Source organism: Symphalangus syndactylus, chromosome 15, assembly GCF_028878055.3.
Source record: "Symphalangus syndactylus isolate Jambi chromosome 15, NHGRI_mSymSyn1-v2.1_pri, whole genome shotgun sequence".
Taxonomy (NCBI): Eukaryota; Metazoa; Chordata; class Mammalia; order Primates; family Hylobatidae; genus Symphalangus; species Symphalangus syndactylus.
Window position 1 is genome coordinate 102807921 of NC_072437.2, and position 20296 is coordinate 102828216.

At 37.2% G+C, this 20296-nt stretch overlaps 1 protein-coding gene across 1 annotated transcript in view; it reads right to left on the reverse strand.

Annotated features, from left to right (window-relative positions):
- Positions 1–20296, reverse strand: part of TRPC4 (transient receptor potential cation channel subfamily C member 4) — a 232714-nt gene that overhangs the window by 3255 nt on the left and 209163 nt on the right. The window contains exons 7-8 of the mRNA XM_063618886.1: positions 15769–15964; positions 11826–12020 (exon numbers count right to left, since the gene is read on the reverse strand). Of these exons, the coding sequence (XP_063474956.1) occupies positions 11826–12020; positions 15769–15964 (391 nt within the window). The remainder of the gene's footprint in view (positions 1–11825; positions 12021–15768; positions 15965–20296) is intronic.

Genomic DNA, 20296 nt, shown 5'->3' on the forward strand with positions numbered 1-20296 from the left:
GCACAATGGCTAAAGAGTGCTGCACATGAATCAAAAGAATGAGTGGACAAGAGTGTATAATCTATATGACATTTGAAACACAGAATAAGTTAACAGTGACAGAACTGTTGTTCTCATACAGGACACCGGATGATGGAAAATTAGTTAATTAGAGTTAATATACACACAAAATCGATGGAATGATGCTAAGAGAAAGAGATAGGACATATCAAATAAAAATTTAAAAGTCTTCATAAATATTAACATGGCAAGATTAAGAAGTTAGTTATGTACCAGGTAATCAGAAGCCTCATTAGTCACTGAACTCTCCAATCACACACACACACATATATATATATATATCTAATTTCAATCATATATACAGTAAGAGGAGATTCCTGTTTAAATAGATGGCTGGATTTAATGGAATAAATAAATAAAGGATTCTGTTGAAACACAGCATTTATTAACTCATTTAAAAAATTAAATGTGAGTCCCAGCTCATAGTTTGAAGGCATCAGAATGGTTTGAGAGCAGAGGTGGGGTAAGCACAGGGCAGTGATTTGGGATTGTAGAATAGACAAATGGGTTGTTTAATGATTGAAAAAAAGCCCATTATGAGTTGAGTGAAATAATAAATGACATTAAAGTTATATATTTGCAGATTCTCAAGTATTCTAAAGATATTAGAAAAAACCCTACATAATCCCAATTTTATGTATGTTGAATAAACATCAGCACTGATTCTTCAGGAAGAAGAAAAAAAGATTCCCAAAATAATATAAAATAAAAGTATCTCTATAATAAAAGAATTAATTTGGTAAATTGTGAGAAAGCAAAAGGGATGATATATCTTGGTTTTAAAATGAGGCTTTTGCTCTTGTTCCTTAATAAATAATCATAGGCTGATAAAATAGAATATTGAAAAGAGCTGTGCCTGCATCACTGTGAAATGATAATTTAAATATTAAACAATTTAAAAGAAACTCTTTTCTTCTCTTCAGAGAAATAGAAGAAAATGCTATTTTCACTGGCCATAAGGATGCATCTGTCTTTCATGATTAGTAGTGACTTGTAGGAACAGAGGAGACAATGCTTAGGTCCCTAAAGGTCACTAATTATTGTGACTATCATTCACTTTTGCATGAGAAATACATTTTGAGAAAAACATTTAAAATAGGATTAAGCTATTAATTTAAAAACTCAGAAATTTGAAACAACACAAATGTAGAGAGCAGCTTGAGAAAGTATGGCATGGGAATTTTATGGCTGGGCCACCAGATGGAGGTGTCTGACCCATATTGAGACACAGCTCAGCTGAAACCTAAGACAAACAGCACTTCTAAAAGGAAACACACAGTCTTCTAGATCTCCTTAAATTTACTTACAGTAAACTAAAATACGAAAGTGGGTCATACATCAATTTCTTTAACATTCTCACCATAAATATTATAACAGAGATCTGATTTTCATTATTTAAGTAGCTAGAAACTCTTAATTTAATATAGAAAGAATTTCGTCTACTTAATTTTTATTGTTTTGGGATTCTATAACATTTCCCTACTGTGTTTTAGAATCCTATCCTTCTAAAATCCAATAAGGAAATTTTCAACAGAGAGCAGTTAGAAGTCAGGATTTAACTTTAAATTTCTTTAACATCAAACTACAATTGAGGATGACAGAATCAGAAAATTATGGGTAATAAGTGAAAATTATCATGATACATTTTAGTATTAAAATGAGTACAAACTGTCTTTCCTTCAGTAGAATCTTACTCATCCAAAGTCAAAAATTTTTAATACAAATATAAAAAGGTCTAAGACTACATTTTAAATGATAATTCTAGGTTAATTTTCTTGGGAAAAAACTTAAAAAATCAAAATGGCTTGTCAGAAAGAGAGAGGAACACTAAAAATGTTCACTATGGTACCTTTCAGGCACTATTCAGTTTCTATAGTCCAGGTTTAAGACTAAGTTAATGCGATTCACTGTTTTTGCCAACCAATTATATTCCACAATTATGTGGTAATACCACAAAACTATTTTTTAGTTTTATGAAATTTTATCAGGCAATGAACTTCAACATTCTAGCTAGAAAAATAGGAATGGATGAGGTTAACTGTCTTCTGAACCTAAAACTCAAAATGAATGCAGTGCACTCACCAAATAATTAATGCTAAATTATGCAGCAGCTAGCGCTCGTATCTGTTTAATCTCTGTTCCCCTGATTAGCAGGACAGAATAGTCTGTTTAGTGACCATTACCATTATGCCCTTCCAGTTCCTACTTTCTCGGAGAAAGTGTGGTGTGATATTAAGAACATGGTCCCAGGGGTTACACCTGGGTTTGAAGCTGACTGTGCCTAGTCAGGGAGTTTAACTCGGACACCCTCCCTCTTCCCTGATTTTTTATTTTGCAGCGTGAAGATAAACTCCATGGGTAATTTTGAAGATTAAATGAGCTAAGAGATTTATGGCATCTGTTGCTAACTAATGTTAGTTCTTGTCCTCTTTGCATTTTTTTCCTTTTTGATTAATAATGTGATTTAATAGCCTTTTAAAAATCTTGATTCTCAAAGCTCGTGCATAGTAGGCCACATATTATGATTACCTCTGAGAAAGTAAAATAATATACTTAGATTTAACTGTGTCCCTTTGCATGATTTTGATGGCAATTCACGCTTGTGGAGCATTTCCTTCAGCTAAATCATTAGATGCCTTCAGCTTTGGCAGTAGAGAGGTTTAGAGGTAGGAAACTTGCATGTAAGTGACAGGGTCAGAGAACAGGTGTGGTAAATTTGGATAGATGTGACCCAGACTCTGGAGGCAGTCATCTTTGGGGGAGTCAAAAGTTTTATGAACTTTTCAGCATGACATTGAATTTTTGCTATGACCCTAATGAGACAGCCATATGTGAGCACTGATACAGAAACTCAGAGGAAAATTCAGAGAACATAGCAAAAAGGAAGGCTGGCTAGAGGCTCCTGCCCAGCGGACCTGTGGAATGTACCTCCTACAACATGTTGCTACTGAAGAGCCACTCTGATTTGGCATCTCACTTGGTCGAGTTACAGAGCAGAGTTTCCAGACCTGGGGATGGGAGTTCCACCTTTGCCTTTGTCTCTGGCTGAGCTCGAGGATATTTCTCTTCAGGGACTCGGGATGATTTTCATGCATTGAGGCAAGGAGAAGCCTACTTCTAGGGAATGCAAGATATTGGGGAAACTGGTTGTCTACCTCAGATCTCAGTTTTTTCAGTGTAGGAACCGTGAGTTGGGAGAAATTGTTTACACTCTTGGTGCCAGGCAGATTGAAAAGAAGGGCATCCTGCATATGGAAATACGATTTTTTTTTTTTTTTTTTTTTTTTTTGAGACAGAATCTCGCTCTGTCGCCAGTCTGGAGTGCCATGATCTCCCAGGTTCAAGCCACTCCCCTGCCTCAGCCTCCTGAGTAGCTAGGATTACAGGTGCATGGCACCACGCCTGGCTAACTTTTGTATTTTTAATAGAGACGGGGGTTTCACCATGTTGGTCAGGCTGGTCTCGAACTCCTGACCTTATGATCTGCCTGCCTCGATCTCTCAAAGTGCTGAGATTACAGGTGTGAGCCACAGTGCCTGGCCAGAAATATGATTCTTTTACCATGTGCTAGGAGTTTTTCATTTCTCTGTGACCCCTAGAACGGGCTTTGCCTCCTATCTTTGCCTCCTATCTGAGTCCTGGGATATTTTTGGTGATAATCCTGGCACTGTATATTTGGGTTTGGTTTTCCATGGCGGGGAGTAAAGCCGGCTTGTCTCAAGGCTCCATTTTGGAATTAGAACTCTCTTAACTTGTAGGGCTAATTTAAGGTATATTTATTAAATGACTACATGTGTATGGCAGTGGGGTGCAAGAAACCAGAGATGAATAAAGCACACTTTTCCACTTAAATGGCTTATAGTCCAAAAGGTGGATTGCCAAGATCATGAAAGACTACACATGAAGGCAAATACAAAGGAAAACACGGGAAGTGCTGTAAGTGTGTTATTTGAGTACGGGGGAGAAGGAGGTAATCCTGTGCGAAGGAAAGAAGCCGTAACAGCCCTCTTATAGAGAATGGGGTATTAGATGGGACATGAAGGAATCATAGGATTTGGACAAGGGGAGGTGCACAGGTGTTCTAGACGATTGGAATAGGATGAGCAAATATGCTAGGGTTAGAAAGTGAGAGGCACATTATGGAGACTTCTGGCAGGATAGTTGCAAAGTCTTTGCTACTGGGAATATACAAATTAGATTGTAGTGGGAAGTTAGCATGGACTCTTAATGTAGAATTTCAGATGGCACATGAATCCAGTGGTTACTAGGCACCTGGGGATTTTGACTAGTTGAGTGACATGTGATGAAAGTGTAATTTCACTGATAGTCATCTAGCAGCAGCACCAAGCCGGAATGAGACTTCCTAGCTTCTGGTGGTGGCTGTTAATTCTTGGAGTTCTTTGGCTTGCAGGTGCCTATCTGCAGTCTCACATGGTGTTTATCTTGGGTCTCAGTCTTCACATGGCCATGTTCTTACAAGGACCCTATTCTAGTATAATCTTGCCTTAACTAAGTATGTCTGCAATGATCCTATTTCCAAATAAGGTCACAATCTATGTATAGGGGATTAGGACTACAACCTATCTTTCTTGAAGGGGCACACAATTCAACTCATAGTGTATGTACTCTTTGCAATAAACATCACAATAATTTTTGGCAATTAGTGACACCATTGAATATTATACAGTAGAACTAGCATGAATTATATTTAGGACATTCATATCCTTTTTTGTTGGGTCAAGTTCAGCTGAACTTCAAAGGGATTTGTTACCTTAAGAGAAGATATTTTTTCTTATAATTATCGCTGGAAATGACCGAGAACAGGAGAAATGAACAATTTGTGTTTAAAAGTAATATAATGAAAGCCATTTCATTCAAAAATACCTAAGTGGGTATTTAGCTTTAATACCTAAGAAAATGGGTATTTAATTTTCTTTCAAGCCATTTGCATGTTAAACTTTGACAGAGTAATCTGCATTGACTGTGTTCTCTAATTTTACTAAAAATAATAACTTAGGTAGAATTATAGCATGGTAGACCTGTGTTAGGAATAAAGGATTTCTCAGTGAATGAGCTCAAGTGTACAATATCACACAGAAATTTCTGGAACTTGTGTCCGGGCGCGGTGGTTTATGCCTGTAATTCCAGCACTTTGGGAGGTTGAGGAGGGTGGATCACGAGGTAAGGAGCTCAAGACCATCCTGGCTAACACGGTGAAACCCCGTCTCTACTAAAAATACACAAAAAAATTAGCCAGGCGTGGTGGTGGGCGCCTGTAGTCCCAGCTACTCAGGAGGCTAAGGTGGGAGAATGGCGTGAACCCGGGAGGTGGAGCCTGCAGTGAGTGGAGATTGCGCCACTGCACTCCAGCCTGGGCAATAGAGCGAGACTCCATCTCAAAAAAAAAAAAAAAAAAAGAAATTTCTGGAACTTGCATTTTGCAGCTTTTTTAAAAACTAGATTGGTTGTGAGTTGTGTTTAAGACAGAAGAAATGGATTTTATGACAAATCAAGGACTTTTATTCCTTAACTGAGTGTCTAGGAAAAATATTATGGAAGAAGTGCTCCTTAAGTTGGCACTTTTCTTCGCAAACTACATCAGAAGTCACTAGACTGTGTGTGGAATATTCCTTGACAAGGCAGCTTTCAAGGAGAAGATGAGGGCATACCTGTTGCCACATTAGCGTAATTCAGTTTGCAGGTTCCTCCTGATTTGTTAGGGCAAGACAATGGCAGTGTTCGGATCAGAGAACTCATGTTAAAGAGAAAGACCATCTGGTGAGAAACTTCTGCTGCTGCAAGGAAACTCCGGAATTTCAATAGAAGTGTCAGGTTCCTTTAGAGCAGGGAAGATTTTGCAGCTAGAAAAGAGAGGTCTCTGGAGAGTGAGCTGTGACATTTTCTCACTCTTATCTCCAGTTCTCTCCAGGTCCGCTATGTGGAATGTCACGCTCATTTCATGTAGCTAGTCCCTGCTGTCAATTTTCAGTGCTGTTGTCTCTCACACTCTGGTTTTGGTCTAGCAGTGAATTTTAAGCCCATGAATTAAGGCTTTTAGTCTTTATGCTCCTTGAATTCCTTAAGCCATGCAGCTTGCTGTGTTCTTCTCCTTTCACGAAAACTAAAAAGGCAAGGGGGCATTCCGGGATGTGATCCCTTTACAAAAAAATTGCAGTTTGGCTTCTTTGCGGATGGATCTACATATTGTTCTCGATAAACAGTCTTCCTGCACCCTTATAGCATACATCTGCTTACCGTTTTTCACGAACACATTTTCTAAGCATATCAAAATAATGCACGTGAAATGTCTGAATGTTGTATCGTCAAACCAAATATTCAGCAACTCACTCTTGAAATACCAAGAATATCAAGCAATTAATTTCTATGTATCCCCACTGAGGAAATAAAGTTTCATCAAAAGGCCCTACCAACAAATCTTGCAGCAGTAATTTAGGAATCCAGAGACACTCACGGATGAAAACTGTCACATCTGTAAGATTTGTCATTAGGCCTACTGAGTGTCTTAAACATTAGGGAGCAATACACTTTGACAAACTGACACTATAAATGAAGTCTGAGAGGCATGTACTATGAGCATTTTTTCTTTAGCGATGATAGCTGTTGCTAATCTATTCACAGCTTCTAATTCATTTGCAGTGACTTAACTGGGCATATTTCTGGGGCAACTAGTCAGGCTCGAATATTCCATCTGTATCTCAGGGCTGAGTGATGCTCAGAGTGACCTTCCAGAGACCATCCTGCCTCCTGTTCTTCTCACCATGTGCTTGAGAGAAAACCAAAAGGTGAAAAACATAAAACTAAGGAAGTTAAAAACACTTTTTATGATTTTATCAAAAGAACTAGTATTTTTTTTTTGGTTTGGTATACTAACATATAAATGTAAACATTTCATTTAGAAACCTAGTCTGTGGCATTAAATATGTTTCACATTAATTAAATGCTTTGGGGAAGTATTGTATTATAATAGCATCTTCGTACTTGAATTAAATGGGTCGGGACTTTTTGAGCAACAGCATGAAGCCTGGCTTCGTTTTAGCTTAAAAAGCTCAGATCTACTATGTACTCACACGAATTAAAGATTAAAAAACTTCAAAAAAGATTGTGGTAGATACCAATGCTGTCTTGTATAGAAATGTCTAGTTAAAGTTGTAAACTGGAAATGCTTGTTAAAATGGAGACTCCTGACAATTCTTGTATGCTAAAATATTTGAGAACAAATGCTTTAATGACAAGAAGGGTATTTGCTGATAAAATGAGGTTAAACAAAACAATTGACAAGAAGCAATGTCAAAAACACAGGTTAAGAGTGTGTTTCTTATTTGGGTAGGCTGCCTTTTTCGTAGGATTTTTATAATAGCCCAGAGACGAAGCATCTCTCAATAATGGGTTTGCTTTCTATCACAAATGTTGTACTCAGTAATACAGCATTTCTGCTTCATTTATGCTTTCTCCCATAAAGCAGTCAAGTGAAAGATTAATTTACCTGGAACTCCCAATCACCCATTAAATGAAGTCCAGAGTTACAAAGAATACAAGTTAATGAGTTTTCAGAGCTAGTTGTATCAGTATTACTGGGAAGCCATAAATAGCACGATAAGATCATCGATAATGGGCTCCTAGAGAGTGGCCAATGTAGCAGCCCTGAAGAGTGCTGGTTTCCCAGGCATTTCCTGGGAGCGTGAATGGAATGAGCACCAGGGTGACGTTTACGCAAAGGCTGGGTGATGAGTGTCAGTAAGTGAACTACAAATGCGAAGGTTACAGAAAAATACTTCAAAGAATGAAGTCACTTCCAGTGTAGCTTTAATTTTCTGCTTCAAAAATGCAGCATAAAGATAGGCAGGTTGAGGATAAGGGCAGAAGGAAATCAGCCTGGTAAACAAGGGATTCGGGACACAGGAGTCTAAGAGGCAGCTGAAAACAACGATAGGATCTGCAGAGGCTGCTGAGAAAAATCAAAAGGCACAACAGGGAAGGTAGTGCTGCATGTTCACCAGACTTCTCAGGGAAATAAGAGAGGGTAATGGAAAGCAGTTTGAACTGGGAAACAACGGAAGACCCAGCATTTTCCCCCTGCTCTGTCTCTAAGAGAGCATGAGACAATGGGCAAAGTAAACAGATTCTCTTTTAAAAGAAATGGTTGAGCTAAATGATATCTAAGATCCCTTTGGGGTATAATGGTATATTCTAAGCCATGTGCTAGTTTCACAAAGTGACTGTCACTGTTGCTTAAATGTCACCTTTTAATTAATAGTTGTTTGTGTATCTCACTGTCTTTGTATGTCCACACAATAAACTATCAGGAGGTTTAACCAAGTTGAAATAACTTCACAGAAAAATTAATTACTTTTGATATTACTTGCTCAGTTAACCCCTCTTTTAATAATACAACCATCTTAATTTATATCTCATTTATCTTATACATTTATTTATTTATTTATTTATTTTTTTATTTATTGAGACGGAGTCTCTCTCTGTCACCAGGCTGGAGTGCAGTGGTGTGATCTCGGCTCACTGCAACCTCTGCCTCCTGGGTTCAAGCTATTCTTCTTCCTCAGCCTCCTGAGTAGCTGGGACTACAGGCATGCATCACCATGCCCAGCTAATTTTTGTATTTTTGGTAGAGACGGGTTTTCACCATGTTGGCCAGGATGGTCTCTATCTCTTGACCTTGTGATCCACCCACCTAGGCCTCCCAAAGTGCTGGGATTACAGGTGTGAGCCGCCACGCCCAGCCTTTCTTATACTTTTATAAGCAAGAACTTCTTTACAAATTAAACCTATCATTTATTTTCATATAAACAAAAAATGTATAAAGCTCAACTAAGAGTAGGCATCTGAAAACACTATGTCCTTTTCATTTTGGAAATGCAGTATGGAGAAAGAGTAAATTTACACAGCATTGATGTTGATTGGGCTGGTGCTTGCCCAAGGCTCTAGATTGGTGGAAAAGAGAGACATAACTCAGAATATTTTTCAGTTTGGCATAAATTCTCAAAGCATCCAAATAGCCGTTGTTGAATATTAGTAAAATATTAATGGTTAAAAAAAAAGGAATGGTTTGAGATTCTGATCAGTTTCAAATTATCTTGCTGTGCATCAGCTTGGAACAAAAAATCCAAATATAGAGATAGATACGTAAAAGAAATGTGTGGGTTCCTTTTGAGACCAGTAATATATAGCAAATAAAACTGTTTAACTCTGAGAATGAATCACTACTTTAATAGAAAAGCCAATTGACTGAGAGCTCTCTTTGCTTCTAAAAATTGATGGCAACATAACCCTACCCATGAGTCAACAGTGAGAGGACAGGAGGCAGGGTTGGAAGTCAAGTTTTTGGTCTGGTTCTCCATTCTTTTTGTTGGCGGTACAGATGGAGCTCTTAAAACATCAGAGCAGGACCCTGTGTTTTGTTACAAGTTCCCTGTTATCTTAAAAACCAAGATTCTGTCTGCCATGGCCTAAAATTAAAATATGAAATACATACTTCTTTGGTGAGTAGGTATTTTTTTTTTGGCCCAAAAGCTCTTTTTAAGTCAAAATACTCTTATGAAAGGTGGCATATTATTACAGCATTAATCATCACTATCTTATCAGAGATCAATTAAAAAATGCTTATAAATTTAAGAATGAGATGGTACAAAAGGATAAGTATATTTGATCCAGAAAGGAGTAAGCTGGAGTCTGGCTTCCCTGAAATCTTGTCCTGTTTGCCTCAAGGGAAGCATTAATTATTTCTTGCATTTTTCCCATAACCTCTTGCATGTGACTGTATTATAATGTTAAATATACTACATAACATATCTGTTTTTATTTCTGTATCTCTCTAATTACAATTGGTGCCCTCAAAGATGGAATCCATGCCTTTGTACCTCTTCCCATTCCTCAAATTCTAGTTCAGTTACGGCAAGGGGGACACATGCAGTAATTGCTTATTAAATCTAAGCTATTGGCCAGGTGCGGCAGCTCACGCCTGTAATCCCAGCACTTTGGGAGGCCGAGGGGGGCGGATTACGAGATCAGGAGATCGAGACCATCCTGGCTAACACGGTGAAACCCCGTCTCTACTAAAAATACAAAAAATTAGCCGGGCGTGGTGGCGGGCGCCTGCAGTCCCAGCTACTTGGGAGGCTGAGGCAGGAGAATGGCGTGAACCTGGGAGATAGAGCTTGCAGTGAGCCGAGATCACACCACTGCACTCCAGCCTGGGTGACAGAGCAAGACTCCGTCTGAAAAAAAAAAACAAAAAACTAAGCTATTATATTTATTCTAAAACTTTTAACACAAAAGTCAAATATCTGGAGTAAAATAATTTCAGTCCCTTCTAAGGTCAGTGATAAAGTTATAAATTAGTATGAGGATGGCAGGAAAAGGCTTTGTCATAATCTGACTTTGGTTTCTAAGGTCAGATATGTTCCCAAACTGTAGTCCCCCAAATCTATGGGTAATAGTTTATGGGAAAGAGTATAACTGCATCTCCTAATCACCTCTTTGTAACATTTACTTGCCAGTCAGTTTCTCTCTGGAATTAGAGTTGTTACTGAGATGAGAGGAAAATCAGTGCCACTGTCAGTAGGAGAAAGCACCATTTGGTGTTGACGACAATGCCCAGTGGGCAATGAAGTTAAAGAGTGGGAAGGATCTCTTAGGACATAGCAGTCACAAGCCATGTAAAATAAAACTGAAAACAAAGTAGTTTTTTTATTTTTAATTAATCTCTAATATTACTTGGTAATCCTAATATAACAACATTTTAAAATATTTCCAAAGCAATTTTACGAGAAGATCCAAGTGACTAATGAATATCAGTGTTAATTCCCAAAACATTACTATGGGACTTTCAAAATTAGAACACAGAGTGAGGAAGGCATGAAGAATGATTTGTCTTATGTCAATGGTATGGCTGGACCAAAAGCTTCACGTGATGTATCTTCTGCTGGAATTGCTTGAAACCTTGATTTCCAAAATGATGAAAGGGAAATATCATCTTCCAGTTTACCAGGAGCACGGCTCTGAGTGGTCCCCGCCCCCCCCCTTTCTTTCTCTCTCTTCTCTCTCTCTCTCTCTATATATATATATATGTATATATATACGTGTATATATATACATATATATATATATATATTTAGATGCCTAAATTCTTGGCATCTAATATGATAGGGAGTGGATGCAACATGTTGAGTAATTACACATATTCTGGAATCACAGTTGACAGTTGGCACAGCATATTTAAGTTATAATATTCAGTCAATCATTTAATTGAGAATTCTTATCAAGCATAAAATGCTTTGTGCAGGGACCTATGCTAGGCATGAGGAATTTGAGGTCGCCACAACACACGCCCTGCCCTCATGGAGCATACAATCCAGAGGGGGAAACAGACAATGAGGAAGAAATGCTACAAATAATCTGCTGTCACATTCTGAAAAGACCTAGAAGTCAAGGTACTAAGACGGAGTATGCTAGTTCCCCAGCCTTGACTAGCAGAACTCAAGGAGGGCTGTGTGAAGAGCGGGACTTCTATTAAAATAGTAGTGACTGCCCTCGATGCAGGAAATTCACTTGTGAAGAAATCCTAGTTAATCAGACACTGCGTTAGTCATGGGAGATGTGCTATAAATGTTCACGACATGCAATCAGTAAGAACAAAAAGGCTAAAGACCTGAACACGTACAATAAGGAATACAAATGTATTCAAATACATAATTTAAAAAAAGAGTAATACTAACATGCTGTGTTCTTACCCCTATTGTTCCAAAACTTTCTGGCTTTCTTCTCATCTTTTTCTTGCACAAATGTGTCCAGATCCATTTGATCAGGTACCAGAGGGACTTGGGGCTCGGGATGACATTGAAGGGAGTAGGCAGAGTACCTCCTTCTTCAAAATAACTCATCCAAAGTTTTGTTCGTGCAAATTTCCATTCTATATCTGCATGGTCCTGAACAGGAGAACATGACAACTGATGACAGGTTCCTTAATTAACAAGGTACCATAAATCTCACAGATCCTGTAACCTGACTTCAAGCGGCTCTTGGAACATTAAATAAATTGCTTCTAAAACCTCCATTGACTCCCAGAGACAGTCATCTAAACATTTCAGAGGGTGGCTTAACCTAGGGTAGTCGCAGTTCTGGTGTCACTTCTCATCCTTCCTTCTTCAGTGAAACAGACATCTAAAATAATTCCATGTTAAAAAGACTGCAGTAATTAGTTATGACTTGAAGATTAGCCTGCATCTTCTGCACTGTAGGCTCATGTTAGTGCAGTTTCATTTGATTCAGGCCAGAAATAGACTTTCTGTCTTAACCAAAGCCTTGTACTCCTACTTAGATTAGTGCTACATCCACAGATGCTCATGGCTTAGCCTTCAGTGTTGCCAGGAAAAGTCTTATTGGATATGTTTTCATGTGAATATTATTGCCCACCTTTGGCCAATAGAGATAAACTCAGAAAGAAGTTCCCCTAACAAATGTAGAATTGGGCCTCTCTGACACACCATTGAATCTTGACCTAAATTTGTACAGACTTCACCAAAGAGGAGTATGGCCAGTGGTTGCCCACAATCCTGAGGCTATCCCTTTCATCATGTATTACTCACTCCACTTTATTAACCTCCCGAGGAAACTTTGGTACATTTGTGGCAATTAGATTTGGGGCAGCCAGTCTCTTCTTAATTTAGCCATAAATCTGATTTAAGTCGAAAATCTGAGAAGTAGGAGGTGGTAGAGACTGGGCATACATTCGTTTTAAGAATTCAGAATAGTTTATTGTAACCAGTTAATATCATAAATATGAACTCATACTTTAGGAGAATAATCTTCAACTATGCTTCATTTTGATGTTCCTAAATTGCTGTGTGCTGATGAATAAGTTATACATACTTTTTTATTCTGAGCAACACGGGTTTAATCCAGATACTGGACAGATTGTGCTGTGAACCAGAATCACCATACCTAGAAAATGCATGGCCTTATTGCTGCTAAGCAAATGTTTGATAATATGGATTGATCCGCATAAATGGGAACACAGAAGGTGCAGTTTCCTTCCCTTTTTCCCTCCTCTTCCTTTCCTTTCCTATTTCTCCCTCCTTTCCTTTCTCTTTCTTTCTAGACAAGTTTATGGGTTCTGGCTGATTATGCTGCACTGGTGAAGAGAATTGTATATTATTGTTTCCTGCAGGCATGGAGAATGGGACTCAGTAGATTTGGCTCAAGGAAATAAAAAGGCAAAATCACTTAGATAAAGCATTGGCCTGTCAACAGCTCCTTCTGATTCTCTGATTCTCAGGGAGTCAGAAATTATGTTATCTTATTGCAGTCACTAAGCAAGTGCTTGCTTTCTTCATGATTTAGGATTTTAAGAGGGTCTATAACATAGTCTATGGTGCTTAGAAAATCTGGGGATAAAAAGTTCTAAGCTGGTGATGACTAGATCCACCTTCCACTACTCACCTTCTAACTCCTAGTCAACATTTGAAACTTGGCTTAAGAATCCTCTCTCCTTAGACGCCTGTTCTGCCTCCCATCAGTCCTGAGCTGCCTCCTATCTCCAACCCCAGTCAAGGTCCCCTCTTCCATACCTTCATGACATCCTCAAATTTCTTTTCTCAATATTGAAATTATTTATTGCTTTTTTATCTCTACTATATCATTTTTTGTTGAAAACAAGAACTTTTTAATTCTTTGTATCCCCAAAATTAAGCATATTTATGGCATATAGTAGGTGCACAATAAATATTTAATCAATTAACAAATGAGTGAATAGAAAGCAGGCTTTAGTTGGGGCCTACATAAGTGCTTCTGCCTTTCAACAGTTACATTTTCCTCCTTTTTCATGGTTTACTGATGGCTCTGAGTTACAGTTAACAAGAAAAAGGAAGAGAAAGAAAGAAAGAAAGAAAGAAAGAAAGAAAGAAAGAAAGAAAGAAAGAAAAAGAAAGAAAAGAAAGAAAGAGAAACAAAGAGAAAGAAAGAAAGAGAAAGAAAGAAAGAAAGAGAGAAAGGAAAGAAAGAAAGAAAGAGAGAAAGAAAGAAAGAAAGAAAGAGAGAAAGAAAGAAAGAGAAAGAAAGAAAGAAGAAAGGAAAAGAGAAAATTCTGCTATTCTGGGACAGGTGTAAGCAAATGCTTGGCATGTTCGTGCCCCCAAGAAGGCTTCATGCATGGAGTCTGGGAATCACACTGGTCTCAGGTTCTCAATGCCTCTTTGGTTTTCCATAGTCTTAGGGTTTGGGCTAAGCCGAAATAGAGAGTTGAAGATGATTCTTATCTCTGTAATGAAGTTACCTAGAAAAGCACATCTCACAAAGAAGCAATAAGAAAATGTGATAATATTCTTAAATAGTGTTTTCTCCTTGATGAAATTGGGACCTTTAATGTTTTTAAAGATCCAAATTGCTGGCAGCTTCCTTGTATCTAGCTTGATAATTAAAGGCCTTCTAATTTGTTGTTGCTGACGTTCTGGAAAACAGAACCCACATTTTGGGAATATGTTGATTAGGAGAATATAGAACTTCTGACACAAAAATTTAGAGTCTATTTATAAAAATTTCAGATCGTAAGATGCTTAAATGAAATTCAAAGTATCCACAAATTCGGGTATTAACCTCCAAATCCTAGGACCTACCTATTTCCAGAGGAATTATTTATGCATTTGGAATACTTTAGTCTGTGAATTGATAAATAAAACCTCTATTCTCATGTTCTATGCAGTTTTTCATCAGTGATGAGTGTCTTATGAGAAAAGTTTGCCTCCCTAAAGATGGCTGAAGTAAAATTCAGTTTTGCTTGACCAAAAAAAGTAATAACACTTCAGAGATTTAACCATAGATTCAAAGGTATAATGGAGTGTAGTTATTTACGAAGAAAATGGGAAAACTATAATTATGCTTATAAAATGCTACTTGTCTAAGGTATAAATATGAAAGACTTAACTATATTTCATTCCACTAAGAGTTGTGTTTTGCTGCTATTGCTAGTGGTCATAGACGTATATCACTAGTATATAAGTTCAAGCAGATAAGTTCAACTTTGTCTTTCTCGTGCATTGCTGTATTTCTGGTGCCCAGAACAGTACTGGGCAACACAGTATGTACCCAATAATTATGTAGTGAATGAATAAATAAATAACTTATGCTAAGTTGTTTAGGTTCCAGAGTTTCAAAAAAACGTGTATTGTATTGTGTATTATCCTACAGAATTTAATATTACTTCTCTTAATACATTGCTTTCCCTGAGCTTTAAGAAATTGAAAATCCTGTGGCTTCTCCCCTTTCCAGACTCCTCTCTGGGTTATCTTTTGTGTCTTCCCCTATAGGGATGACTTCGCTTATATGAGGGTGGTTGGTTAAATGGACCGACAGGAGGCAAAACCTATTGTACATGGCACAGAGATGAGCTGCTTGTTTATCAGTCAGACCTCAGCTACTACTTCCCATAGCCAATGGCTCCCTGGCAAAATGGATTTGGTTTATCTTTGTAATCATGTGTAACATGACAAAATCAGACTAATTTATAGCTACATATAGTGTGCTACTGCTCAGAAATTTCAAATTAACCATTTATAATTCTTATCTGTCTCATCAATAGCTAATTATAGATTTTATTTATGATGGTAAGAAGAGGGAGTATAGCTAAGAACAACACATTCTAGAGGAAATTTTGAATTAACATAAAGCTGGTCAACTTACAGCAATCAGTTGGTAAGAATTATTCATCATAGCTATTAACATGTTGAGTAGAACAACCAGAGAGATGACATTGTATGTCCCAAACATGGTGGCACCAACAAACTCAGTAAATTCATGCTGTGCTTTGACATTGGTCACATATAAATTGATGAGCCCAAATATTGACCAAAACAGGGACTGCAGTGTCTCAAATAACCTGTAATAAAGATAAAATGATACTAATAGCTATATTAATGGAATCATTATGCGTAGGATATAACAATAAAGCTTGGCATGATTATATATATATATATATAATTAACTTAAACATTAATATCAACAGTAAAATAACTTAGGACAATTATAAAATTAAACGATAAAAAGAGTGAAACAAAACTGTCTTCCTCAAACTAGTAGAAATGGTGTACTTAAATTTCCCAAGAGCTTTGAAAGCTAAATTTAGTTTCCTAGGGCAGAGAGAGGCAAATGTGGCATGGGTACTGAGTTAAGAATGGTTTTCACTTTCTAAAACGGTTGGGAAAAAAATCAAAAGAGTGATATTTTGTGACATGAAAATTATGTAAAATTCACATCTCTATATCCATAAATAAAATTTTATTGAAACACATCCATTCTCATTCATTTATGCATTTTCTATAGCTTCTTTTGTGCTACAATGGCAGAAGAAAGTAGTTATAGCAGAGAACATATGGCTCGGAAAATCTACAATATTTACTATCTGCTCCTTTTCATAAAACATTTGTCAATCTCTGTCCTAGGGCACGAAGTCATCACTAATAAATGATAGATCCCAAATTTTAGGCTTTAAAAAGTCTGCTCTTTTACTGATTTTGCTTTGGTTGTAGGAGAATTGAGAACATTATAATTATTACAGATTTCTATGTTTACAACTAAAATTGGATATAATGCATCTTATAAGATGGTAAAGAGTCTCAGAATGCTTACGTAATAAAATTTGATGGGTTTTTGTTTTTTTGGTATTTCAAGGAACATTTTATTTATTCTAGCCAATGAATGAACTCTGGCTATTTTATTGAAAATAATGTCCCTTTAACTTACTCCAAAAAATGAAATAAGCTGAGGAGTATCCGAACTCAAATGGAGAATTGTTTGTTTCAAAGGGACCATAATAATACATTAATATAGTGTAATAAAACGATGATAGAGCTTTCATACTTCTTGATAAATCGTTAAAATGAGACTATATTTAAATTACAAAAGTAAAACGAAAACCTTCTCGTACCAGGCATGATGACTAAGGGAGGTAGGATTTCTGTCTGTCGGGAGATTAGCATTAGATTGGAATGGTGTTGCAGAACCAAGTCAATTATGGCTTCTGGCAACTCCCAGCCCCAGTGGCATTGTTTCCTGTATGCCCTTTTATGGAAAGGTAGTCCTTGTGTAACACTCTGGAGCTTCTCACCCAGTGCCTCCATGGATTAAGTCAATCATGGTCAAGTGACCCGAGGAGAGAAAATTCATATAAGGCCAGTGGCCTGTGGCATGCACTAAGGCAAAAATGATCAGAATTCCCCTCTAGAGGAGTTTGCCTTAAAAATATCAAGATAATTGCCCAAAGGGGTGGAGATGACAGGGGTTATGATGTGGAGTCAGAGTCACTGGAATGACGGGATGCCAAAGGTTTGAGACAGCACAAACTAAGAAGCAGAGAACTGAGGATGAATAAGCCAGGCAGGAAGTATACTCGGTCCAAGGATGAAGTAGCTGACTCATTTTAATGCTGACACACAGAGTAACAATCCCATGGCCCGGCACTATGTCAACGCCGGCTCTTCCCAAAGCTGGGGCTTGCTCTAGGTTCTGCCCTTGCAAAGATAAACCCTTACTCAGAAGACTGAAGGGCTATAATTCTTTGTTTGATTTTTATAACAAAATGCCTGTTACTTGAAATAAGCCATGAATTCTGGTGCATGTAACCAGGAGATTCTAACTAAATATGCCTAATTGGCACTCAGGATGGAAATTGCTTTTTTAAAAAGGTAAAAAATTTCATATTTTTAATTGAGCAACTAATTTTAAGATATAAAATTTACCTATTTATTTTCTAGAGCTGTAAAATGATGGAACAACAGATTATTGTGAAGCAGAAAGGGCACCGATCTGATCAACTTTAGCCAGACTGTGATTCTTATATGGAATGCTGTGCATTCTATGAGGAGGTGATCACATATTCTTAGAGGAAAACCCAGATGCCAGATTCCAACAATATTAGAGAGAATTAAATCTGACTCATCAGCCCTAGACAAAGGCCACTAAAGCTACTCTTTGAAAATTTCTCAGGAAAAAGTAAATTTGGCCCATGGCCGTGAATTCTTTATTTTTAGTAACTTTAAAGACAACTTCTAAAATTAATCATAGTGTCCTTTGGATTTAATGTGAAAGAATTGTATTCTTTCTTTCCAAATAGTTTATGTTCTCACTGTGAGTATACACATAAAAATCAGCTGGTTCTCCTGACAGGAATAGCAATTTAAGGAAAGTTACAAGTTAAATATTATAAGTTATACAATATATAGTGTAAAATGTTACCACATAAATCCCATCACAGGTTCTTTTTCAAATAAAAACAATGATGCAGAATAAACAGCTTATTATTTTGAATAGTACACATTTGCTCCTGTCTAAATAGTAACTACTAATTTTAGGAAACATTAATAAATACTTTTGCAAAATATTTATTGATGTTTAAAAAAATTTAAAGGGGACAATTCTAAATAAAGTGACATTTCATGATTACTTACAGATTATTTCTTTCTTTTATTTTCCTTCTTTCAGTGGAATAAGTCAGTGGTGAGATTTAGAGACTAGTTCCACTTAACTAAAATATATTTGTTTCTCAGAGGAATTAAGACCCTGGCCTTAAAGTGTTTTTCAGTGAATTGTTCAGATAATAGGTGGATTTTTAAAAAATCAATCTAAGTTAATATTTCAAAGCCATTGCTTTCAGAAATGTTTTTGTCACTAGTAATTCCCAAATCTATTGAGACCAACATTGCCCATAAATTGAAGGATCATTACTTAAACATCACATCTCAGAATGCCTTTATGTGACTAATATTTTTCTTGTTCTGTGGTAAGATATGAACTGAAAACTCTCCAAGATAATGCTACAATTTAACTAAGTGACATTTAGTACAAAACTTGGGTTGAAGACTAAATCCTAACAGTCTGTATGGGTGGACTTAGGTCCTGCCTTCCTAATGATAGCATTTTATCACTTGCTTTGAATATATTGCCCAACATATACTTTATACAATTAGCTTGTTTCCCTGATTATATATTTACAGCCAGAAAAATTGAACGTGTAAAAAAGTAATATATTCCACTGTTGAAGTTTTCCTCTATCCCATGGGACTAAAACAATGAGCAAACAAATTAATAAAAAATTCATCTGAATATTTTATCTTTAGTTTATAAGCAAAAATGTAATATTAAAATAATGTATGACTCCAACTGGCCAGTTACAACCATTAGGAATACAGCTCCAACAAATATAAAAGGGCTTTGCTTAATGAGACAATACCTGTCACAAAGCCTGTGCCCTTCTCTTCGTAAGAGAGTACCTTACCAGGGGCTAATAGCTTAAAATTGCACATAGAATAGTTTCAACAACTAAATATTCTGTATCTTTTGGTAACATGTAGTTCTTCTCAGGGTAATGAGAAAACAACCTGCAAAGGAGCAGGAGGAAGTATCTATTCACTGGTGGGAAACTGCATGAAGATGTGTAAAAGACATGGATCACAGCCTGACACTGGGCATTCAGTCAGGGAGAAGACCAGCAAAGGCCTCCTGGAAAAGGTGTATCTGAGGTAGGATTTGGAAAAAAAAATTGTCAAATGGAAGGGCAGAATAAGGCCATTCTCGAATAAGAGAAGAAAATAACATATTTGGGGATTTATATTTATAATCCATCAGGAAATATTGAAGAGTAAAGTGTTACTGGGGGATTGAAAGATGAGGCAAGAAAAGGAAGTGATACAGAGGATGTTCGTCTCTTTCAAATAGCATGTTGAAATGTAATCCCTGATGTTGAAAGTGGGGCTTAGAGGGATGTGTTTGAGTGATGAGGGTGGATTATGGGTTGCTCACAAAAGGCTTAGTGTCATCCTAGGAGCAATTAGTGAGTTCTCACACTGTCAGTTCTCACAAGAGCTGATTGTTGAAGAGACCCCTGCACCTCCATCCCTCGCTTCCTTCCTCTTTCCCCCTGTGATGCCTGCTTCCCTTCACCCTTTTGCCATGAATGGAAGCTTGCGGAGGCCCTCACCAGGAAGCAGAATATTGATGCTGTGCTTCTTATAGAGTGTGCAGAACCATGAACCAAATAAACCTCTTTTCTTTATAAATTACCTAGTCTCAGATATTTCTCCATTGCAACAAAAATGGACTAAGACAGGAGGCAGGGGACAGGCAGATCAATGAATGATCTAAAATGTCAAGCTAAAGAATGTGGCAGTATCCTGTAAGAAATGGGAAACCATTTTGGCACTTTAAACAGGGTAGC